This window comes from Podarcis tiliguerta (genome assembly GCF_965153285.1).
Source record: "Podarcis tiliguerta genome assembly, chromosome: 17".
Taxonomy (NCBI): Eukaryota; Metazoa; Chordata; class Lepidosauria; order Squamata; family Lacertidae; genus Podarcis; species Podarcis tiliguerta.
This window is the reverse complement of record NC_139550.1, coordinates 14,926,120-14,951,703: the sequence shown is the minus strand read 5'-3', so window position 1 is coordinate 14,951,703 and position 25,584 is coordinate 14,926,120. Positions and strand designations below refer to the sequence as shown.

The following is a 25,584-nucleotide window of genomic DNA, read 5'->3' as shown; positions in this document are numbered from 1 at the left end:
ATTGCCTCAGGCAGCAGATCCAGACCGCTGCCACCACAAGTAGTCCTTGGATCTGCAAGGTCAATTCTCTGCAAAAGATTGGTTTGGCTCTGAGTGCAGTAGTGTAGCATGAGCGGAGTCACAAGGGCAGTTGCCCTGGACGCAAAATTCTTAAGGGCACAAAATTTCAAATGAAAAAGGAAGAAAGTAGTAGTAATAATAACAATAATAGTTGTGCAACCTCCCCACCACACAGAAAATCTCCCATGTCCACATGGGTAGACAGAGGAGCAGTTGGTTGCTAGATTGTCCTCTGCAAAGGCTTTAAAAAGATACCTGCTCCAAACTAATCCCCCTTCCCGCTTTCTGCTGTGCTTGACACTCGCAGAGCTCTGTGGCTGCCACTTGGATAGGCCACTAAACTATTGCCCCTTCATTCCAGCCTATTGGCGAGCAGTGCCAAGGATATTTGCTTTGCCCCGGGCACTGGCAACCCATGCTACACCACTGTCTGAATGCTAATACATTAGCTCAGTTCAATTTTTCAGACCCAGCTCTTGTTAAACAACCAAAGAAACCAAAAAAGGTGGTCATGGTGGGCAGGGGAAATCGTTCTGTGAGAGTTAATGCAAACGCTCCCATTCCTTGCAAGCCAGATCCCAGCGGTGAAGCTGAACGAGCTCCTTGAAGATTTCTATGTCACCGTGAAGAAAACCGACGGCTCTGATTTCCTGGCCACCTCTCTTCACGCTATCCGCCGAGGGTTAGACCGGATCCTGAAGAATGCTGGGATTGGTTTCTCCATCACAAGCGGAAGCTTTGGTTCTTCCACCAAGAAGCTCAAGGAGAAGCTGAGGGTGCTCAGCAAGGCTGGGATGTCTGGTGCCCGCTCTCGCAACATCATCTATTTTTCCCTTTCCGACGAAGAAGAGATGTGGAGGATTGGGTGCTTGGGTGACGGGAGCCCAGTAGCCTTGCTGTCCACTGTGGTAAAATACAACAGCCAGTACCTCAACATGAGGACACTTCAGGAACATGCTGATTTAATGTACGGGGACATTGAGCTGCTGAAAGATTCACAGAACCGGCCCTTTTTTGCCAGAACAGACAATGTGAAACGGGAGAAAAGGCTGGGCTCAAACAGAGTGTGCTACGGCCAGATATACCACGACCACTCCAAAGGGCACAAGGTTTGTCCTTACTGCCTCCTTTACAAGTACATGTACATCCACCGGCCTCCTTCGCAAATGGAAGGCAAGTCACCTTTCTACCTGACTGCTCGGAAAGAGACTATTGGCATGGGCAGCGTCTGGTATGAGGAGCAGAGGATGGGCTTGCGGTCACTGAGGGGGGTCGTCCCAAAGCTGGCCAGAAAGGTCAAGCTTGACCACTGCGAGAACTTCACTTTCATCTCCTTCACCCAGGCCTCCCGGAAGTTTGGCTCTCTGAACTCCTATTAGTAAGGGCCAATCTAGGTGTGAAGTTAATTGTTTGAATGCAATTGCTCTGCATTTTTAATTTTTTACAAAAACCTGTAAAGAGGTTGGGTGAGAACACGCTGAACAGCATGGATGTTGAAGGTGATGGGTATTGTAGTCTTTTCTCCTTTGCTATGATCCCAGTGATAATTGCCCCAATCCCTGGTGCTTCATTTTGCATTGGAAGGAAAACCTCCCTCCATGTGCAAATAGCAGCTTTTGGGGGGGGGGGGCGGAGAGAGCTATTTTTATCAACTTCACAAAAGGGGAGAAAGGGTTAAACTTACCTACCCATGCTGCTCAGCCTCTCCAGCCACTGCTGCTACTTACTATATATATATATATATATATATATATATATACACACACACATATATACATATAAAATGCAAGTTAATTACATCCACTCAATTAACACCATGTTAGCCTTCTATCACTTCCAAGTCAATTGGACAGCAGCAAGAGCCTCTTTCAGTTTGCACACTTGCAGGCTGGCTGTTGTGTGAATTTTAATAAGCAGTTGTATATTGTATGACCTGCTGATGTTTCGTTAATGAAGTGGCTGCACCTTCATACAAACCGATATCTACCCCTAAACTATGTTGATATTTTATTAGGACATTGTGCTTCTACATGCAGTAAAATTGCTTTGGGAGTCTGATTTATCAGTGCCTTTTAGAATAGGCTTTGTAAGCCAACTGATCAAGAGAAAGAGGCTCAGTAGCCCAGTAGCTGTATTAGATCACCAACAATGTAGGTTATTTGTAAATGTCAAGAATATATATACATATATGGAGATATATGAATGCGGGTGGGGCTGTGGTCTAAACCACAGAGCCTAGGGCTTGCCGATCAGAAGGTGGCCAGTTCAGATCCCCGCGACGGGGTGAGCTCCCGTTGCTCGGTCCCTACTCCTGCCAACCTAGCAGTTCGAAAGCACGTCAAAGTGCAAGTAGATAAAGTGCAGTCCTCTGGAAATCTATTCTAGAGGTTTGGGAGACCCTCCAGTACAGCATGAAGGGTGGTGCAGGGGGGCTGCAGGGGAAAAGGGAAAAAGGATATTGCCTCCCTTCCTCTTCCATTAGCAGACCCCTCTACTGGATCAAAAGCCATTTTGTGTCTTTTGATCAGCAGCACTGAATTTCATCCAGAGTTTGGATGTACAATGAGCCATGGTTAAGGGGTAGACAGTGTATTTCTGGATCCTGCATGGACTGCCTCTGCCTTTGCCCTCTTGTATGCTAATTCTTGCATCTTCTCCTTTATCCTCATTCAGCATCACATATGACTGTTGGAAAACATTTTCATCAGGTTTTGGTGTTGTGTGCAACTGCAGCTAATGTGCTGAGCCTGGTGCATTCATGACAACACCCTCTTCAGTTTGTGACTGTAATTTAATTACTACATTCAGAATTACCCAGGTTAATTTTATCCAGGGTTAACAGGAGATGCTTGCAACTTAAAACCTAGGCAGAGAGATAGAGAGGTGTTATGTCTGAATCAGGCCAGAGTCTTTTCCATAGATTAAATGTTTTGGAGAAGTTTGATATTTTCTATCCAGGGGATTAACTTAGGTTGGCTCTGAGCGGGGTTCAAATGCGTTTATGTATTCATGGAACAAGATTCTCTCCCTCTACTTTATGTGCTGCCACAACCCCTAAATCTGCTCTGGAGCATTGGGAGAATTTCCAGCACAGGTTGATGGGGTACACAATGAGAAGAGAGGGAGGGAAAGCCCTATGGGGAAAGAGATTATTGGGTTGTTTTTGTTTTTATTATGTATTTTATGTTTTTATTTTGTGATTTTATATTGTAACTGCCCTGAGACCTGCAAGTACAGGGCGATATACAAATTTAATAAATAAGGAAAATAAATATTAATAATATTGCTCAAGTAGACCTTGTTTTCCACACATATACCCTACTTTGGGCTACACCTAATTCCACCCTCTGGTTCTACAGAACATCCATTTATAGCTTTCTTCATTTGCAAGTATTTTGTGGAAAAAAATTACTTTGGCATTAATTAGTTCTGGTTAAAACATTCCTCTCTTGCAGGGATGAGGGGATCTGTAGCCTAGCAAATGTCATTGTGTTATAACTTCCATCATCCCTGACTAGCCGTGCTGTCTGGAGCTGATGGCAGTCGGAGTTCAGGGAGAAGTGGGCACAGATTTTTCTATCCTTGCTCTATTGCCTTTCCATCTGAGGCAATTCCAGGAAGCTGGAACAGTGTGGTAGATCGATGGGAGTCGTGACCTACGAATTATATTTTCTACTATGCTGTTTTAGATTTTGTAACCCTAGAGATACGTCTTTGGAATGAGAGACTTTTCACAATTAAAGGCTAATATCTCTTGAAGCAGAAGTCGTTTTGTTTCCACTTGTGGTTGGCATTAAGAAGGTTATGTTCCTCTAAACTGCAGGTGTATCCACCTACCTGTTCATTACATCACAAAACCAGGCTTATCCCCCCCACATGTACCTTGAAGTTAATAGAGACAAGTAGAGATAATGATTTGAATAATCACAAATAAAGGAAAGTTGGTTACCCATTTTTCATCTGTCCATGGAGATAGTGGGGAAGGAGAATCTAAAGGCCCAACTTTCTCTGGGACTGTCTCTTCCCTCTCTAAGCCTTCCTAAAACTCTTCCTCTGCCTCCTCTTCTCCTGTCTCTGATGGCCTGACCTGCTCCTCTTCCGCTGCCTCATGGGTGGCACAGAACCCCACAAATCACTGCCCCCTTCCCTTGGATCATCCTCCTGCTCCCCTTGCCTCCTCTTTCTGCCCTTCAGACATCTGCCTGTCTTTGGCATTCAGGGTAAGTAAGTCTAATATTTTACCAATGAAAATCAGAGTTTGATTGTGTCTGTCCTGTTTTCCCAACAAGCATGATAAATATGACCCTAGTAAGTATTGATCGAATGTTTGGACTTTTGTTATTCTTGGCTCTGACGCCTTCTTCTGAGGGAGCTATTGTTTTGGCTACAGTTGGCTGTCTATATCATGTTAAACCTCATTCCCCATCTTTGTAATTATGCTCTGCAGTAGATGGATGGATGGATGAAACGATAGATGGATAGGAAGACAGGCAGACATATCAGAGCACAATAATTTCAGAGACTGGGAGTGAAAAGATCTGGAATTAAAATTGTGTATGTTTGTGTGTAATTACTGAGACTTATGGTAAAACATATGGAATCAGTTTCCCCTTCAAATGTATCCCATATCCTTCAGATGGAATTCAATATCCTTTGTTTTCCAAGTTTTTGTGATCTTTCCTCCTTCTAAACTATAACATACATTTCAAGGCATGTCAAAATACTCTGGCTCTAAATTACATCATTAAATTAATCTAATCCAGCATTTGAACATACGGTATGTTCTCTTATTAATAAAATATTTAAATATATACAAAATTCTTCCCCCACAAGGTAATTCCCTCACCTTTAAAATTGATCATCAACCAATTAACTGGCCTAAAGACAGTAAGTTAAAGACCAGAGTAACTTAGAATGAATAAAGTCCTTTCCCATAAGGCTCTTAGGTAGGATGTGAAAAAAGCATTCTTAATATCACGTTCTCTTTCTCTCATTCTGGATTCATGAATACAAAATAAATTCCATGTGCTAGCTCTTTAATGAAAGTTAGTAACAATGCAATCCGTACATGCCTATTCAAGAAGTCCGATTAAGTTCAATGTTCAAAGTGTATATAGGATTGCTTCCTAAATGGGCCAACAGAATGAGTACACATTCAGTTAAAGAAATGGAATTTTCCTCATATTATCCTCCGAACAACCCTGTCAGGTAGGCATGGCTGACGAAGATATGCCCGAGGCAATTCAGTGAACTTCATCGCTGCACGGGGATCCAGTATTGCACAACTTGTAAAACAGATAGGCTCAGTTTTGTCACTTCCCAACAAGGACCAAGTAGAGCATTATTCTGGTGTAGCATTTCAGTAGCATTCAAAAGGACAAAGGGATATTCATGAGCTATCTGGTAAAAGAATCCTCATTTCTTGGAATGAATGGCTATGCAAGATTGGGTTTTCGAGTATTGTTATGTTCTCTGTTCCAAGGGTATGCAGTTCAAATCTCTCTGAGGTCTACTTTTACATTAGAATTAATTCAAATGGGCTGCATGGCTATGTTAGCTGTGGGGAAATTTTTTTAAAAAATTTTTTGGTAGTCACACTGTCAGCACAGTGTTTTCTTTTTCACGTATGCTTAGCGAATCTCTCCACTGCCTTTCTGTTACCTTTTCCTCTTTTTCTATCTTTGCCCCATAGAATTCACTTTTGATTCTTTCCCAATTACCTCAACTCTCCATTCTGGGCTTCACTAGATCAGGCTGTCTGGACAAGTTTTTGTTTTGTTTTAAAAGTTAAAGATTTTCAATGCCCCCATTGCGTTGTTGAGAGTTGTTGGCGAGGAGCCCTGAGGACTCTGATGAAAAAGTGGAATAAACGTGCTTCTAAGAAATACATATATATGTGTGTGTGTATATATATATACATATATATATATATATATATATATATATGGAATGTTGTTCGTTCACTATGCATTTGGATACTTCTAAAGATATCGCAACCAAATTTTGCATACCGGTTCCTAAGGGAAAGAAAGGATCTTGCCTGTGTTTGAATTCAACTGGACGCCATTTTGAATCAAGGCGGCAGACCGAATCTTTCAAAACCGTACTGATGGTGGAGTTTCCTTAGACTTCCCAAGCAACGCCAGGTCTAAGGCTGCTCGTAAAAATTAAAAAAATTAAAATGGAAGGTGAGCAGATGTGACCAAAAACGGGGGTGGGGGTGGAACTGTGTTTCAGCACATTCCACCAGAAAAAAGCACTGCCTCTGTTGTTTATCACCAGCATCTGATCAACAGGATTACAGTGGTACCTCGGGTTAAGTACTTAATTCGTTCTAGAGGTCCGTACTTATCCTGAAACTGTTCTTAATCTGAAGCACCACTTTAGCTAATGGGGCCTCCTGCTACTGCCGTGCCACTGGAGCACGATTTCTGTTCTCATTCTGAAGCAAAGTTCTTAACCTGAAGCAATATTTCTGGGTTAACGGAGTCTGTAAGAAGCGTATGTAACCTGAAGCGTATGTAACCCAAGGTACCACTGTATACTGCCTCTGGATGTGGAGGTTCAACTGTACCTGCTGTTGCTTCTTTTGCCACTGAATTAATATAGTCAATTTTTATGCATTGCGCCTAATTTCCTTTTGTCTTTCTTGATTTCCCTATCAGTCGGTTTTGCTTGGTGACCCAGAGTTCTAATAAAATGGGGGGCGGAGAATATCTCTCCAGTTCATTCTGAAGTGCTACAATCTCATAAGAGGACTGTACCACATTTGTTTTAGCATGTTTGAATCTGTTCTTAGGGCGAGGAGTCACAAATGTTTTGGGGGATAGAAACACCAATCAAAACAAAATATATGCCATAATATTTACACAAACGCAAATCATAAGCTGTCTCCTATGTAAGCCATCTAGTTGTGGGAACTCTTCAGGCATATTTGTGGAGGAGAAGTATCCTTTCTGTAAAAGAATGACAGCAGTCCAGCAATGGAAATATACTGTAAGGTCTGAAATTGAGGGGAAACCAGCAAACAATATGGTCCAGAACAATATTGTAAATACAATGAAGTTCATCGAAAGTTTCTGGTTTCTCTAGACCCTTTATTATCTGCATTCCCAGAGATATATTATTTAGTGTTTTCTCTCTGGAAAGCTATCAGCAGCAAAAGTAAACTCTGCTATATATTAAGTGGCCATTACTGGACTCCTGAGACTTTGTTTTTGAAAGCATCCCTTGTAAAACCTGACCTTTTGCAGAGAAAGAAGCTGGGAGCCAATTACTTGGAAAAGGATTGCTATTTTCACACAGCCTTTGTGGCTACCCTCCTGAGAGGTTCAGATTTGCGACAAGAGACAAAAGCTAATTTAATTTGAGATATAAGGTGTGTTGATTTCAGTACACTGCTGGCACGGTTTCAGTCACAGCACTGTCTCCCCTCTTACCCTTTGAAGTTTAGAAAGCTGGTGCCATTTTCTTTCTTCTTACAAGTGCTGCAGTCAGATGTGGAACATCCTAGGATGTCTCTGATATCGAAACACCAGGACCGTCAATTAGGCAACAAATGCTTTTGATGATTAAGGGATGGGGGCAAAAATAGCCATTTCCAAAATCCTGAGGCTTTAGCTGTCAACAACTGATAAATGTAACATTGCAGGGACATACCAAGGTCAAGAATCTGTCTTTGTTTCCTAGGAATCTGCTAAATTAATCTGATGGTGAGCGTTACACAAAGGAAACTTTCCTCTTTGGGTGAGGCGGCTGGAAGAATTGAATTTAGTTACCCAGAGGAAAGGTTAAGCTCATGATAATAGTAAGTGTAATAATAATACACCACGCTGCCTCAGTAACTAGTTCAATGAAATATGAGGGGTGGTGGGCTACAACCGTGTTTGTGTGTGTCTTTCTGTGCACATTCTCCTTCCTAGACTCACCACCTCAGTTATCCATCAAGTGTTCTTTCATGTGAAACCAAAACTGCCTGGTTTATGCTGGTTAGTTTATTGCAGCCTCTTCATTGGGTGTGAAGCATCAGAACAAAGCAAGGATTGTTTCTTCTTGCAAACACTGCGGCGACACTTTCTCTCTACAACTTATCTCTCCCTCTCTCACGCTCACTTTCCCTCGCTCTAAAGGGGTGTCCTGGATCTGGGCTGGAGTTTCCCACTTCTGCTCCGTCTAATAAGACTGCCATCTGATCTCCGCTCTTTGTTACGGGTGCCCCTGATTCAGCATAATAATTCCTCCATAGTGGGAGGCTAGGGAAGTGGCAGAGGAAGAGTGTGTGCGGTGGGGGCGGGCTGCCCCGGGTGTCACCACTGAGGGGGGGTGACAAAATGCCAGGCAGCACTCACTGTGGGGCCTTCAGCGTGCCCGAGCCATGCGTCTCTCCTGGGAGTGACGCAGTGGCTTGGATGTCCACAGTCTCCACACTGCCCCAAATGGTTTGCCTGCTGCCTCCTGCTCAGCTATAGGGTGGCTGAGTGGGAGGAGGCTTGGAGGCCCCATGGAGTGTCCTGCCCCGGCTGCCCCCCCCCCCCCGTGGGTGCAGGGCACATGTGCTGCCTCAGGTGCCCAATCGGCTTGCTCCACCGCTGGCTAGGGATGAATGACACAAGAGGATGACCAAGCTGCCAGCACTTGATGTTGGGGGGGAGATGGGGGAGAACATTTGTTTGTGGCCTTTAAAGTTTCACTGGCAACTTTTTATGAGTAAGAAACTGAATGATGCTTTAATGTTTGAGTGGAGTGTCATAGTGTGTGCCCTTTAAGTTGTGTGATGGATTGCATCAGCATGAGGTGGCCACATGGAAAGCAGGTCACCCCAAATTAATATTGGCATGCTTTTTAGCAGCTTGCGCATAAATCTGCAAAAGTGTCTTTCAGTGGAGTAGGGTTAGTTTGGTTAGAATCGAATACAGCCGTACCTTGGAAGTGGAACAGAATCTGTTCCGGCAGTCCGTTCGACTTCCTAAACATTCGAAAACCAAAGCACGACTTCTGATTGGCTGCAGGCAGGGGCAGAGGAAGGGGGGTGCAGTGGGTGCGGTCCGCCCCGGGTGTCACCACTGAGGGGGGTGACGAAATGCTGGGCGGCACTCACCGCGGGGCCTAAAGCGCGCCTGAGCCACACGTCTCTCCTGGGAGAGACACGGTGGCTTGGGCGCGTGCAGGCTCCACGCTGCCCATACGGTCTGCCTGCTGCCTCCCCCCCCCCCAGCTGTAGGGCAGCTGAGTAGGAGGAGGCAGGCAGACTCCGGAGGCCCCACAGTGCGTCCATAGGTGGCTCGCCCTGCCCTCGCCCGCCCCTTTGGCCGGCTCATCCCACCCCTATGGACAGCTCGCCCTGCCCCTGGGCACGCTGCCTCAGGCGCCAAACGGCTTCCTCCTCCACTGGCTGCAGGAAGCTCCTGCAGCTTGTGCATCGAGTTTTGATCATTCAGGAGCAGATTTGTTCGGGAGCCTAGGCGTTTGAGGTCCAAGGTATGGCTGTAGAGTGGTACCTTGGTTTATGAACTTAATCCATTCCAGAAGTCCGTTCTTAAACCAAAGAATTATTAAACCAAGGCATGCTTTCCCATAGCAGCAAGGGACTCAATTTACAAATGGAACACACTCAACAGGAAGCGGAGCATGTTCTTGTTCCAAGGCAAAGTTCACAAACCAAAACACCTACTTCCGGGTTTGCAGTGTTCTGAATACAAGTTGTTCATAAACTAAGCTGTTCTTAAACCAAGGTACCATTGTATACCCTTCCAGAGTTCATGCTAAATACATGACTTCTGCTAAATGAGCCACCATAGCTGCTAGAGGGCTCTGAAAATGTGTGTCGTGGGCTTTTTAAATTCTTCTACCCATGTACTATCTGAAACCAAAGTGGCACATTGGTTGCCAGATGTGAGATGTATTGGCATAATTTTCAGCTCTCCTGCCCCACTATTTAGTGTTTGAAAGCCCAGGATCCAAATAGTATGTTTTGCAGCACAATCGTGTACACCAGGGGGTGCCTAACCTTTTGCCCTCCAGATGTTTATGAATGCCACCTTCTCTTTTGTTCCTGACCATTGACCATCTTGGCTGGGACTGACGAGAGTTTGAGTCAACCACATTTGAATGGGTCACAGGTGTCCCCTCACAGAGCTACAATTTCCTGCACCAATAACAAAGGGCAGTTCCCAGCGTTCTTCAGGGGGAATTGTGCATTCAATGTATGCTGGGTACGCAGCCTCGTGTTATGCAAGGCTTGCCTTTCTCTGACAGTTAATGATGGCAAAATATTGCCGCTGATTTACATGCAAAGGAGTTCCTACCTAGCTTTGATTTCCTGAGGGTATTTCTCCCACTTCTTCCTGCTGCCAGCTGTTTTTTTCCAGTTCTTTTACCTAAGCCAGACTACAAAGGGATTAGAGACACAATTACATCCCTGAATGTAAACAACAAATATTGCATAGTTCAAAAACACTGCTGTTAGCTGGTAAATAATAAATTGCACCCCACCTAGGAAAGATCTGACAGTGATTCACAGAATGCTGGCTTCGTTGCTCATAAAAGCCTCTTTCCCTGTTTTGAGAAAGCTGACATATTTATGGTGGGACTGTAGGATACAGTTTGTAATTCACTGTTAATAATTATTTACAGCAAATTTCCCTCCTTCTGAAGCCAGCAGAGAGCTGTCAAATGGGAAGATTTCGCAATTTATATGGGGCTGTGTGCATTAGGCAAGCCCGGGAGTATATTAACTTATGGCTGCCTGGAATCCATTTGACAGCAAATAGATCATGAGAAGCAAAATAGTGTCAGAAACAGGAGGGGGGAGAAAATGTTTCCATTTTAGAAACAATTTTAAACATCAGACAAAGAAAAAAAGCATGTCATTCACCGGAGCATTAGATTTTCCTTAGTTTTGAAGAAAACCCCCAGTGAATTTTGTACCTAAATAGTTCAGTTCTCGAGTGTGAATTTTGAAACGTTTCTACATTTTATAAGTGAAATATGCTGTACTCCAAACCATGGGAGAATCACAAGGAGCTATAGGTAGAGTCCTGAAATCCCATGAAAGGTGAATGACAGAGAGCACCTGAGCTCCTGTATGTGTGATGCAGAAGCAAAAAAAAAAAAAAAAAAAAAAAAAGCTAATTCTATTCTAGGCTGTATCAACAGAAGTATACAGTGGTACCTCGGGTTAAGTACTTAATTCGTTCCGGAGGTCCATACTTAACCTGAAACTGTTCTTAACCTGAAGCACCACTTTAGCTAATGGGGCCTCCTGCTGTCGCCACGCTGCCGGAGCCCGATTTCTGTTCTTATCCTGAAGCAAAGTTCTTAACCTGAAGCACTATTTCTGGGTTAGCGGAGTCTGTAACCTGAAGCGTATGTAACCTGAAGCGTATGTAACCCGAGGTACCACTGTACTGTCTAGATAAAGGGAAGTAATAGGACCACTCCGTTCTGCCTTCATTAAACCACACCTGGAATACTGTGTCCAAATTTGGACAGCACAATTTAAGGATGTTGACAAGCTGGAACATGTGCAGAAGAGGGCAACCAAGGTGATCAAGGTTCTGGAAACAAAACCTTACGAGGAGCGCTTGGAGGAGATGTGTATGTTTAGCCTGGAAAAGATGAGACTGAGAAATACGACAGCCATCTTCAAGTATCTCAAGGGCTGTTGCCTGGGAAATGGAACAAGCTTGTTTTCTCTTGCTCTGGAGGGTAGGACTCGAACCAATGGCTTCAAGTTACAAGAAATGAAATTCTGACTAAACATCAGGAAAATACTTTCTGATATTAAGAGCTGTTTGACAGTGGAACTGTTCAACTTCCTTGGAGGTTTTTAAATAGAGGCTGGATGGCTATCTGTCCTGTGTGCTTTAGCCGAGATTCTTGCATTGCAGTGGGCTGGACTAGATGACCCTCAGTGTCCCTCCAACTCTACAATTCTCTGTGATAAAAGTCATGCAGCCTTTCTAAATATTGATTTGTTCTCATGGCCCCTTCCAGTTCTACAATTCTATGAAATGTAAAAGTGTTCAAATTATCAAAAGATACGACTCATACTGAACATAACTGCCCCTTGAGCATGGCTGGTTCCAGACTTGTGGACCCATGGCTTAGAATGGTCTTCCCCACCAGTTGTTTTGAATGAAAACTCCTATTATATTTCACCAGTACCCGTACCGGCCAGTGGCGTAGCGTGGGTTGTCAGCACCCGGGGCAAGGCAAGTAATTTGTGCCCCCTAACCCGGGGCAAGGCAAGTAATTTGCGCCCCCCCCCCGCTGCACTGTCCCTCCCCCAGATAGTCCCTCGCTCTCTCTCCACACCGCACCGCACGCCTGGCACCCTCCCCTCCACAGTGGGCGGCGACCCGGCGGCTCGGATCGGATTCGCACAGCCAGCACTGCAGTGAGAGAGAGTGAGTGAGCCAGGTAGGGGCAGAGAGCTGCGAGTGCGAGCGCGCCCCCCCAGATGTTGCGCCCGGTGCGGCCGGCCCCCCTGCACCCCCACGCTACGCCACTGGTACTGGCTAAAGGTAAAGGTAAAGGTACCCCTGACCATTAGGTCCAGTTGCGGATGACTCTGGGGTTGTGGCGCTAATCTCGCTCTATAGGCCGAGGGAGCCGGTGTTTGTCTGCAGACAGCTTCCAGGTCATGTGGCCAGCATGACTAAGCCGCTTCTGCAGAACCAGAGTAGTGCACCGAAAGAGTGTTTACCTTCCCGCCGGAGCGGTACCTATTTATCTACTTGCACTTTGACGTGCTTTTCAACTGCTAGGTTGGCAGGAGCAGGGACTGAGCAGCGGAAGCTCACCCCATTGCAGGGATTCGAACCACCGACCTTCTGATTGGCAAGCCCTAGGCTCTGTGGTTTACACCACAGCGCCACCTGCGTCCTCAGCCGTACCGGCTAAGGGTGGGCTAACTGAAGTAGGAAGCCAACTACATTTGGATGAGCAATTTTGAGATGAGCAATGACAAAAATGAAGAAGTGAATGGAAGCTTATCCAAATATTTCAATCCAGCAAGGTGTGTGTGTGGGGGGGGGGGGGGACATGCACAAGAATGTTGGTTTATGAATGCACAACTGGGAAGTGATGCAACAAGAAGTGTTGGATCAGGGCCAAACTGGACCGGTCTGGGTTGTGTGGTCATGTATATTTTCAACACAATCTTCTGTGGACAGAAGACATGAGATTAGCTCATTTGCCTAGACATATAGGTGATCTTCTTTTCACAGCTATGGTCCTGCCAGTCTTGAAGATTATATGGCAGTATTTCTTTTTCTTTTTATTCAGACTCCCTCTTGTGGCAGAACATGATTAAGAACCCAGTTCTAACCAAAAGAAAAAAATTCCTTCTGGTAGCACCTTAGAGACCAACTAAGTTTGTTATTGGTATGAGCTTTCGTCAAAATTTGAAACGTGGTTCGTTTTAAGAAATCTGCAACATGGGCCTGATGACTTCACTTCTTTTAAAAACTCCCGAATCTGCACTTTGGTTGCAGGGGCGCTCCGTTCCCTAAAAATTGAAGCCTATTGTTTTGTACTCAAGAAAATGCAGCAATCTCCCACACCCCAGGCCGAGTTATCTTGAACAGGGTGTAAGTAATAGGACCCAACTGGAAATTGTACGGTTGTCACTAATCACACAACCTTCCATTCTCGAATCTCGTCATGAATTGTCATGAAATTGTCAGCATTTGTTACCTTGTTCCTTTAAAGTTGTCGTTGTCGTTGTTAATGTTTACACAACTAAGCAATTGTGCTGCTTAAGACTTCTATGTGATGACTATATACACATGTGCCTTTCTTTTGGGGGGGGGCGGGAATCACTGAAGAATATGAAAGGGTGGCAGACAAATTGTTTATCATGGGCTGATGTCTGTCAAGGAAATAAACACCTATCAGACTTTTAGAAGACATCTGAAGGCAGCCCAGGCAAGTTTTTGCCTGGCAAGTTTTTAAAGTTTGCCTGGCAAGTTTTTAAGTAGGCAAGTTTTTAATGTTTGCTGTTTTACTGTGTTTGAGGTTTTGATTTGTTGGAAGCCACCCAGAGAGGCTAGGTCAACCAGTTAGATGGGTGGCATATCAATAAATTGTTGCTGCTGCTGCTGCTGCTGCAATAACCTGAGTCAAATGTTGTCTTTTACCCCAGTCTTCAGATACTGAAACACACACACATGTCACACAAATACTAACATCTGAAAATATTCAAACCCAGGGCAGGCTGGTGATGTGATAGTCACTTTAATGTTGGTTAAGTATGTGATCTGTGGTCCTGGAAGCCCAATGTTCAAAGCTCACCACAAATATCAATTTCCTAGGTGGCTGAAAGGAAATCACACCTCCCCCCCCCTCTCTCACACACACTCATCTGGAACATCAGTATAACAATACTGACCTACCTTACAAGGTTTTTGCAACAACTATGGAAATAATGCAAGTAGAGCCTTGAGATGCTTCAGTGTGCTCTACTGAATTACCGGTATTTAATGGGCGGGTGGCGCTGTGGGTTAAAGCCTCAGTGCCTAGGGCTTGCCGATCGAAAGGTTGGCGGTTCGAATCCCCCGGCGGGGTGTGCTCCCGTTGTTCGGTCCCAGCGCCTGCCAACCTAGCAGTTCGAAAGCACCCCTGGTGCAAGTAGATAAATAGGGACCGCTTACTAGCGGGAAGGTAAACGGCGTTTCCGTGTGCGGCTCTGGCTCGCCAGAGCAGCGATGTCACGCTGGCCACGTGACCCGGAATGTCTTTGGACAGCGCTGGCCCCCGGCCTCTTGAGTGAGATGGGCGCACAACCCTAGAGTCTGTCAAGACTGGCCCGCACGGGCAGGGGTACCTTTACCTTTAATGGGCTATACTAGGTGTGTTACTTAATGAGATTGATGGGCATGTGGTAAACTGAACTAAAAGAGCAAGGAAAGATTGAAAACCACAACTCAAGTACAAAATAGTAATATCCAGCTCTGAAAACCAAAGGAAAGAAAAACAGGGTGCCTGAGAATTCATTTTAAGTAGTTTAATGCCACCACCAAAAATAAAAAAAATAAAAATGAAAGCCATTACAATGAGTAAAAAAGAAATCAGTTTTGAGTCCTCTCTTATTTTCACAAACCATCGACTGAAAGTTTGGAGAAGCAGCAGCTGCAGTAGTGGATGATCTTCATTCTAAGGGCTCTCTGTCTCACTCTGACTCAAGTCGTGGCAACACAGGGAGAATAAGGTTTCCAAAGGCGGAGTCTTGGGTTATAAAGTATCCTGAAGAATGTGCATGAGCATGCTGGAAGAGGAAGAGACAACACCTGGAAAATGGCACATGTAATACACCCATGCAAGAGTAGCCTCCCCACGGCGCTAGCCAAGCAATAGGAGGGCATGAAAAACACAAATCAGATTCAGAGGTGGTTTGGTGGTGGTTGGTTGTTTTTTATAAAAAATTCTATATTGGAGGTTTCAATCCTTTTGATTTAATCCTTTTGACATCTATGGGATTTAATTCTGTGTGGCACTGCAACTGAAATATTCTTAAGAGTCAGGATCTGGAATTCAATGTAAAAGACAGGTGCTAATGCTTATGGGATTGTCTATAATTTCTTCAGGCTCCCTTTGCATCCTCTGCTGCTTGAATTCCAGCCTGTCAGGATGCAGGGGAGAAATGAGCCTGAATCTAAAATGAAAAAAACGATGTGGTACAGCAGGCGCAGGCACACTCAGCCCTCCAGATGTTTTGAGACTACAATTCCCATCATCCCTGACCACTGGTCCTGTTAGCTATGGATGATGGGAGTTGTAGTTCCAAAACATCTGGAGGGCCGAGTTTGCCTCTGCCTGTGGTTCAGGATGGCCAGGCACCAATGCTATTATTACCGCATCACAAATAATTCTGATATACAACTATGTTATCACTGTGCAAGTCATAAAGCTGCAAGATGCATGTTAGTTTTGGTCCCTACCACATGCAAAAAGGACCTTAGGAGCAACAGCTTCCAACGCACCAAGACCAAAAAAAACAAAACAACGAAATACGGATCCTGCCAACCTGAGTCTTATGTGACTGGGACGACTCACCTGCAGAGCGGCCTTTTGCTGCGCCGCTATGTGCTGCTGCTCAGCATGATCGCGGAAATCCTTGTTAAGGGAGGATCTAGCTAGAGAGATGCTACAAGCAACAGAAAGGAAGGGGAAAATGAGGCGTCACACAAGTGCAGCAAAGGAAACAGCCACCACGAGATCATGGGTGGGGTGGGCATTTCAGAGTCAAGAAAGTTCCATGATCTCCTACTTGGAAATACAAGGCTTGAAATTTTGGGGGGATTCGATCATGCAAGGCGGTGTTTGTGTGAACACACACCAGGCGGACCGTTCTGTTCTGGAACTCTCACCCCAGCGGAGGCAGGTCAAGTCAAATGGAAAGGAAAGCCCTGCCCCAGAATAAGCCAAAAGGAAGTCAGCTGGAAGTCATGCAGCAGAATGATGCTAGGGGAACCCCTGGCACATTTTGGGGTTGGTTTGTTTTTGCTCGTTCACCAGCGCCACCCAATGACTTGCCTAAGTGATACCTGAATAAAACAGCACTACTAACCAGGGGTCCATAGTCTTCAGGATGGGGAGTTCATATGTTTGGAAGAGTGGCTGCAGAACTCTGTATGCAGGAAAAGAGTTTCCCATTGAGATCGAGCCCGGACAAGGTCTCTCCATAGTCAACATGTTGACAAGTTAACAGTGCACAAAAACGCTACTACTACACCATGAGCAATAAATCAAGTTCTAGGCTAAACTCTTGGGGTATGGGAAAGAGGAAGAACTGATATAAGAGAGAGTCACACATATTCCTTGTTCCCTTCAGGTTCCACTTAAACATCTCAGTGGCTTACTGTAAAATCTCAGGTCTAGAAAAACTACGATAAGGTCCAACATCTGGAAGGGGAGGTTTGGAGGTGATGGTGAAAAGGTGTGGACTGGCCGCTGTGAGGTTCTGCTACTTCCTTGGGGGAAAGTGCCCTGAAATAGCTGGTTATGTGTACGCTCTGGGCAAAATACAAATGCATCTCTGACAATGACAACTTGGCAGTCTCTGACAACTTGGCACTCCTAATAAAGAGACGAAATCTTCCCCTCTACGTTCACCTTGCAAGGCTTTCCCAACTGCTCTGAAAAACTGAATGTCTACATAGGCAATAAAAGTGTTCAGACACACAAATGCTCCTGTGAGCTATTCAATGTCATTTTATAACAAATATTTGAAAGATAGAGAGAGGCAGAGGGACGGAAGAAGCTTTCTGCACCTAGTTCTCTGATAAATTGTTTTGGTGCTGAAATAGAGCACCTAAGAAATCAAACAATCGCATGCACTTCACTAAGTGTGCATATAGACCTAAGAAGGAATAAAACTGTAAAGAAGACTGGTGTGGTTTTTTTTTTAAGTGTGGAAATGAACAACTTATGCTTTCCTTAAAAAAATATTCTGAAAAGGTTTTTAAATACTGGGAAAGGGTTGTAGATCAGTAGTAGAGCATCTCCCTTGTTTGCAAAAGCTCTCAATTCAATGTCTAGCATCTCCAGGTAGCAATGGGGATGTGCCCTTCTTGAAACTCTGTGGAGAGCTGCTGCCAGTCAGGCAGAGACAATAATCAGTTAGATGGACCCAGATTTAGTAACACAGAGGGAAAATGTTTGGTTTTGATGGGTTCCAGGAACCTACTGAGGTTCTTCTGCTGTAATTTGATATGTGCTCTAACATTCTCATCTTCTACTGCTGGCAGCCTTCAGTGTTTGCATTTTTATAATTTGCTCGTTTATCTAGATAACTTCTACCCCAATTTTCTACACAAAGATGTACTTGTAGTGCTTTGTACTTCTGATCTGCAGCATTGTATTTTAAAGGTTAGCTGCTACTGATCTGCTTGATAATTTCAATTGCCATTTTATTGAGATTTACGTTAGCCACTCTGGGTGCCAGCAAGAGGAAATGTTGGGTGTAATAACCAGCCAACAAACAAACAAACAAATAATAAACAAAAGCTATATGGTGTTGTGGTTATTAAGATCAGTGTGTTTTAGTCAGTGCTTTTTTCTGGGGGTACACATACCCCTAAACATATTGTGAATCTAAGTTTGGCCTCATATTTCAATATGAATAAGAAAATGAGAGTACCCCTAAATGTTTTTTAAAAGGAAAAAAAAGCACTGGTTTTAGTGTGTTAGCTGCCTTTGAGAGCCACCTTTGTCTGAGGAGTGGATGAAAATAGATTTAAAATAAAATAAAATCGGGGCTGCTAGTGTGTGGGGCACACATGCAACCAAAAAGACATCCCCAGGTGCCTACAGGGTCCCCTCCCCGTGCTGAAATTCGGTTTGAAAAAAGCATTCTATTGTCTCTGTGTTGTGCTCACAACAGTTCATCTGGTTTGCAAATGCATTCACAAGCCCAATCAGTTTTGGCAACCTCAACTGTATTTAACTTCTCCTCTTCCAGAGGGAAAGAGCAATGGGAGAGGGTCAGAAGACAGAAATCCAAGGAACATGCTGGCTGCCCTCCTCAAAGCTACATTTTTGGGGAACAACTAGTGCACAACTCTGTTGTGAAACGGGCTTATTGGATGAACATGCAGCTGACATGAGAAAGCTGCATGTGGCTTTCCTCTTTGATCTGAGAGCAAGACTGAAAGGAAGAGACAGGTCTCTAAACATACTGTACCTGGCTCCGGGGTGATTCGTGGAAGACTGGTTTTGCATCAGTAGCTTCCTCTTCTCTTTGTCGAGCTCAGCCAAGATCGCAACCCTGTTCTTATTCTGAAAGCCTGGGAAGAGTGAGAGGAATGTAAAATGTTACTGATGCATCCTATTTCTCTGAGCCACCTTGTAACCCTACTGGCTTAAAGCGAATGATGATGAATATCAATGATGAATATATTAATCTTCAGAGCCAACGAGCACAATCCTTGAAGTCTATTTATAACTTTCCTTTCCCCTCTCCTCATTAACAACATGAAATACCTTCCTAACAATGTCATCCATACTAACCATTTAAATAAGTCTTTAATCTCAAGCCTGGCTTTCAAGAGCTGTCTGTTTTACACTGCAATAAGGTTTCTGGTATTAAAAGCACTGCTTCCTCCATTAGAAATACCTCAGCATAGATTCCTGAATTCCAACCATCTTAGTCTATAAATGCCAAACATTTGTGACCGGAATAATTTATATGTGTGAAACTCTCGTGCCATGGCTGATTGCAGAAGGTTTGGCAAAAATCAGGCATATATATGTGTCTGTGTTCTTCTGCCACTCATAGGAACAGGATAAAATCTTAAGATTCAGAGTTTTGGTTGTTGGAGCCAGTCATGGTGTAGTAGCTAGGGCATTGGGCTAGGACCCAGGACACCAGGGTTCAAATGCCCACCCAGCCATAAAGCTCACTGGGTGACCTTGGGCCAGTCACTGCTGCTTGGCTGGACATCCTTCCCATAGTTGTTGTGAAGATAAAATGGGAAGAGGGAGGCAGCTCACATGCATGACCTTCAACAACTTGGAGGGAATGTGGGGTGAGACATACATATTTTACTTTAAAAGTGAACAGCCCTTGCTCAGGGCATTGAACCAAAGGTGAATTGTTCTGGAAACTCTGCAAATGCCATCTTGGTACTCAATATAACCCCCCAATTAATTGGTGGTGGTGGTTGTCACCATGAGCTCATTGATGCTTATATTCACTTGCTTTGCTATAAGCTAATGGACTTGCTTTGATGTTTTCCTTATCTGTGGGCTTGGGGTGCTGGGCTCTGAGCCCAGAAAGGGGAACTATCTGTAAGATTTGGGTATTTGCCACCTATGCCCTCATCTGGGGAGGTGAAGTGATGGGGACTCCTGGCCAAAGTGACGTACGCTGCCAATGTACAAATACATGAGAACACAGTTCTCTCAGGAATGCCTATTTAAGGAGGTGAGCACACTAACATGGCAAAAAGCAGAGTTGTAGAGCTGGAGGGGACCATAGGGTTCATCTAGCCCAACCCTGTGAAATGCAGGAATCTTGCAGGACAAAGAGAGGTTGTTTTGTTTTTGAATGCCAAAGTCTCTTTACCAAGTTAGTACTCTAGCTGAGAAATATCCATACATATGCCTAAGCTTCTTCATTCCAAATCAGACCAATGGTCTATTAAGTCAAGTAGGGATACTGACTGGCCACAGGTCTCCAAGATTTCAGATCCTGGCCTCTCTGTTGCTCTGGAAGCTTGCCTTGGACCAAGGAGAAAGCACAGGAGGTGATCTTTTCCTCCTCAGTCCAAGCCTCCAATGATCACCTCAGAGTCAGGGATTGGCACACCTGATTATGCACCATTTAAATAATAATAATAATAATAATAATAATAATAATAATAATAATATACCACCCTTCAGCCATTACACCATAAAAAGCACAATAAATGGGCTTGATTTGGACTTTGGGCTGAGAGGAAGAATGTACAGTGGTGCCTCGCAAGACGAAAAGAATCCGTTCTGCGAGTCTCTTCGTCTAGTGGTTTTTTCGTCTTGCGAAGCAACCCTATTAGCGGATTAGCGCTATTAGCGGTTTAGCGGCTATTAGCGGTGATTAAAGGCTTAAGGGATTAGCGGATTAGCTGCTAAAAGGCTATTAGCAGCTTAGTGCCTTAGAAAAAGGCGGTGGGGAGCGGAAAAAAACCCGCAGGAACTCGCAAGCCCATAGAGAAATTCGTCCTGCAAAGCACCTCCAAAACGGAAAACCCTTTCGTTTAGCGGGTTTTCCGTCTTGCGAGGCATTCGTCTTGCGGGGCACCACTGTATGTACTTTCCAGGGTGCTGCAGAATTTTACGGAGGATGTTCTGCTATTTTTCAGAAAGGCAGGCTAGGGTCTCTCCTGGCAGTAGAGATTCTGCCCTCCTGAGCCAGACTACCAAATTCTGGACCTGAATAATCATCCACATACAGACTAGCAAAGCTTAGAAACAGAATACAGTAGCCCTGCCTTCCCCAACGTGGTGCCCGTCACCTGTTGGTGGACTGCCAATTCCCATCATCCTTGGCTATTGGGCATGTTGGCTAGGGCTGATGGGAATTAGAGTCCAGCAACATCTAGATGGCCCCGGCTTGGGGAAGGTTGGCGTAAGCGATTACTGCACCACTTACAATAACCTAATTGCGTCTCGCACAATTACCATCTACAAGCCAATTCTCTCAACCTCTTTCTTTCTTACAACAAACTACATTCTGATGTATTCTCCCACATGCTCAGTAACAATTAAGGAGAATTCATGTCGCTTATTAGATTTCCTTTGAATTATTAAAGTATGAATATTTTACTTGCCTCCAATAACTGTGACCACACAGACAGAATAATGCAAGGCATTATGGATGTGGTGTCCTTGGGGAAATCTGCACATAAAGACTAATTAATGACCTCAAGTTGCAGGCTGTGTATTAGGACTAGTGATTTAAATGCTAAATAAAAAGGTCTCGGTCCTTATCCTTCACAAAGAATAACACAATTCTGAAATGTACTGTGACTTTAAATTAGATTAGGGTTGCCAGGTCAGGAGCATCCCAGACCCTGAGATTTCAGGGCCCATTCTTGAGACCCGAGGCAACCCTGCTGATGGCTTTGGAGATGGAGGTTAATTGGGAAAGTGGAGGAGAAAGGGGAGGGGAGACACTCCCCAATGCAATAATCTGCAGCCAGCTCCTGTCAGTTTGCTGAAGTTTGCAAGCAACATGTATAGGCTTCTTAATATCTGTCTGTCTGTCTTCTGTCTGTCTGTCTGTCTGTCTATCTCTCTATCTATATCTATCTATCTATCTATCTATCTATCTATCTATCTATCTATCTATCATCTATCTATCTATATCTATCTATCTATCTATCTATCTATCTATCTATCTATCATCTATCATCTATCTATCTATCTATCTATCTATCATCTATCTATCATCTATCTATCTATCTATCTATCTATCTATCTATCATCTATCTATCTATCTATCTATCTATCATCTATCTATCTATCTATCATCTATCTATCTATCATCTATCTATCTATCTATCATCTATCATCTATCTTTAAGGCACTCTCAGCCACCTGGAGACTTAAGGCCTGCCACCAAGAGGGGGCCAGGCAAGGTTCGAGACTCAAGATCAGACCTGGAGGTCTGGCAACCACAATTAGGATAGTTTAATAAGGAAAAGAGTCAACTCTATATTAACACATATTACAGAAACAGGAAATGATCCATGAATGGTTCTCTTTTTATATACTCTCACACGACAAAAACAACCAACAGATCAATGCTTTATTATTATTATTTTAAGCACTGATGATGAGAGAAAAGTTCATTTTACAAAACTGATCCCTGGGTATAGGCTCCACAACCTTTCCCCATAACAGTCAAGTTACACATTCAGAAGCTTCATGTAAAACAATCTTCAATGACAGTAGGATTTCCTTATCTACCTATAAGTTTCCCTATTTTTTCAGCCAATTCACCCAGGGTGATTTACTGCCTCAGGACATTTCTAATATTGCTTTCTAATTATTTCTAATGCTGATTTCTAAGCTAGCAGGGATATTGCATGTTTTTCCACATAAAAGAGAATCTGTGGTCCTAGTTATACGGAAATGCAACATTTACCTTGTCCAGGAGGATTGGAAGCCATCTTGCCAGGTTTCCCCTTAATTTAACAAGAAGCAGCTATAACCTGCTATGTGAAAACCTATCAAAATGAACAGAAATTAATGTGTGAACATAAAGGCATGCAACTCCAAAGCTCAGCAAAATCTTCGACCAACAACTCTCGGGAATGGTTGCAAACAATACAAAGTAGAAGCTAGGTTGGTTTTATTTCTTTATAGCAGTATTTTCAACGCTGCCAATTTGTACAATATAAGACGGCAGGCTGCAACATTATATACAATAAAATATAAAACACCATTAAAACAGTAAAAGACAATTATAGCAAACACAAAGATTAACTGGTTTATTGTAGCATAAGCTTTCATGGTATAAAGATCAGTTTTTGTTTTTTGTTTAAAAAGGTCATTGCATTGAAAACCTGCACATAAATGCAGCCGGCAGCAGTGGCAGAGTTTCATGCTCCAGCACCGGGGGCGGCGGGGGCGGAGAGCAGGCGGGGGCGGGGCTGGCGCACATCCCAGGGGCATGGTGCGCCACCCACAGTGATGTGGTGCGTGTCCTGAGGGTGTGGTGTGTCGCCCGCAGGGATGTGGCACGCGTCCTGGGGGTGTGGCTTGCCACCTGCAGGGGCGTGGCTCCCAGCGCCGCCGCCGGGGGGCAGCCGCAATGGCACCCCACTGGGATTGCGCTGCCAGGGGCAGTGTGCTCCCCCTGCACTCCTCTTCCTCCGCCAGTGGCCAGCAGGTTGTTACTGGAGCTGCTACCTCCAAGCAATCGGCCCACTTTTAGAAACAGCTGCACTGATTTGTTAGTAGTGGTCTTAAAAGTCCTTTGAAGGTAAACAGCCTTTCCGTGGCCTCTGGCACTTGTCATGGGGTCCCATTGCGCCAGAAGCGGTTTAGTCATGCTGGCCACATCACCCAGAAAGCTGTCTGTGGACAAGCGCCAGCTCCCTCGGCCTGAAAGCAAGATGAGTGCCACAACCCCATAGTCACCTTTGACAGGACTTAACCATCCAGGGGTCCTTTACCTTTTACATGTTACAGCTAAGGACGAGGATACCTGAAGGCTCACAGGTATGAACCTGCGTGCTTTCTGATCTCATCACTGGAAGTCTCCCATCCTGTGTATGCCAACAACCACTGAAATACATTTCATTGGTACCAGGGAAAATGTCTCCTCAGCAGCTGTGCCCTGACTTTGAAACTCTCACCTGAGGGAAGACTTCCTTTTCCAGAAAGGCCTTTTGCTTTTAACTGTGCTGTAAAATTGATTTAACAGGGCGCTTCCTACTGTTATTTTCCCCACGGCTGTTCCTATTTAGTAGCTTGTTTTTAAATGTGCATGGTATTGCGGCTTTTATTTTTTTACTCATTGCAACCCACCTTGGTTGGCTTTTTTCTCCATGAAAGATGGGATAAAAATGCTTTAAAACAAAGTAAATGGACCAATGGGAATCTGGAGTTCCAGATACCCAACGTTCAGGGACAGCTGGTCACCCATTTGCTCAGAAGAGGAGAGTTAAGCTGGCAAAAAAAATACTGGCTCATTTTGAACATCCCACTAGAAAAGCTCGGAAGCTAGTTTGTTTCAACAAACCACAGTTCAGGTTAACCTCAGTTTAAGGTTTAGATAACGCAATAAAGTGCAGTTAAACAAACAAACAAACAAAATGTTTCCAATCTCTTCCTCAAAGATCATCCCAAATTTTGATATCTAGGGTGGTCGGGGGGGTGCACACCCTTATGAAACATCCTGCACACACCTGTGGGCCAATTGTCAGTAGGTAAAGCTCTTCTTAGAATGAGATATGGCAATAAGACTCTAAAATAATAATAATTTTATTATTTGTACCCCATCCATCTAACTGGATTGCTCTAGCCACTCTGGGCAGCTTCCAACATATAGACTATATACTACAGGGCTGCTTTCAGATGTCTCCTGAAGGTTATATTGTTACTTATCTTGACATCTGATGGGAAGGCGTTCCACAGGGTGGGTGCCACCACCGAGAAGGCCCTCTCTTCCTTAGTTTGTTACGCAGGCACTAATGACCAAGCTGTCCTGCCCAGAAAAAGAATAGGCAACCTTACTGTCCTCAACCAGTCAAAGCTGAGAAGAGAGTGGAGCAGAGAACCTGGTGGGACTAGCACCCTACAAACAACCCTGTATAAAACAAAAGCTTGCTAAAGACATATGCACAACCTTGTGACAAGCTTTTTTTAAGAAAATAAAACCCACAAAAAGGCTGCAATTCTATACCCACCTACCTGAGACTAAATCCCATCAGAGCTAGTCGATGCATTATTTGAGCCGGCCAGCAGAAATCTGCACTAATTTAACAATGATTTATTACACTTTCTCCTAAAAAAAAACTATGCCCAAAGCTGTTGATCCTCTCTGCTCTTATTTGGTAGCCCTGACTCCGACTCCTCCCTCCCTTCCTTACACTCCTATGCATTGAAACAGGAACAAGGAGGGTTACAATCTCCTAATCATTATTTTAAAAATAAAAATAAATATGCATAGTGGGTAGGATAGGGGACAGAGACTAGCGGATTAATATGTTCAGTCAATCAATCAATCAATCAATCAATCAAAAGCCCCGCCCCAGTTTAAAATACCTGGCAGGTGGGAATCCCAATTCATCCCTATCCTTCACGTGGGTTGTTTGCTCTCCCTTTTTCTCTCCTTTGCTCTCCCCACCCCCGTTTGCACAGATGGGCTCTCCCGCGGCTCCCCCTCTTCCTCGGTTGGGATGCTCCCTCCGAACTTGACGTTCCCGATGAAGGAGCGATGAACTCGCTTCGCCGCGTCTGCGCGTGCGCGCGGCGAAAGGAAACTCGCCGCCCTTTCCTTCCCACCGCTCGATCTCTAGCGGCGTCTGAAAA

General features: G+C 44.4%; 2 protein-coding genes across 8 annotated transcripts in view; one reads left to right on the top strand and one right to left on the bottom strand.

Moving 5' to 3' along the window:
* Positions 1-13,868, top strand: part of KIAA1958 — a 67,645-nt gene extending 53,777 nt beyond the window's left edge. For 2 of the 5 annotated variants that reach the window (XM_083419857.1, XM_083419861.1), the window contains one exon: positions 636-1,782. In XM_083419857.1, the coding sequence (XP_083275983.1) occupies positions 636-1,439 (804 nt within the window). In that variant the 3' untranslated portion in view covers positions 1,440-1,782. Of the gene's footprint in view, positions 1-631; positions 1,783-7,749; positions 8,295-13,347 lie in introns of those variants that run through there. The other 3 variants (XM_083419859.1, XM_083419860.1, XM_083419858.1) reach the window with 3 other exon arrangements.
* Positions 13,869-15,052: 1,184 nt separating this feature from the next.
* Positions 15,053-25,584, bottom strand: INIP (INTS3 and NABP interacting protein). 3 transcript variants are annotated; one of them, XM_083420900.1, is made up of 7 exons: positions 25,318-25,584; positions 23,724-23,816; positions 22,691-22,772; positions 18,746-18,848; positions 16,631-16,690; positions 16,117-16,207; positions 15,053-15,328 (listed from the first exon to the last, which is right to left on the bottom strand). In XM_083420900.1, exons 3-7 carry the CDS (start codon positions 22,713-22,715, stop codon positions 15,233-15,235), a joined length of 375 nt encoding a protein of 124 aa, XP_083277026.1. In that variant the 5' UTR covers positions 22,716-22,772; positions 23,724-23,816; positions 25,318-25,584; the 3' UTR covers positions 15,053-15,232. The 3 variants fall into 3 exon arrangements, with proteins under 3 accessions (XP_083277026.1, XP_083277025.1, XP_083277027.1); XM_083420899.1 differs by lacking the exon at positions 23,724-23,816 and having other exon boundaries at positions 25,318-25,581; XM_083420901.1 differs by lacking the exons at positions 16,631-16,690; positions 23,724-23,816 and having other exon boundaries at positions 25,318-25,579.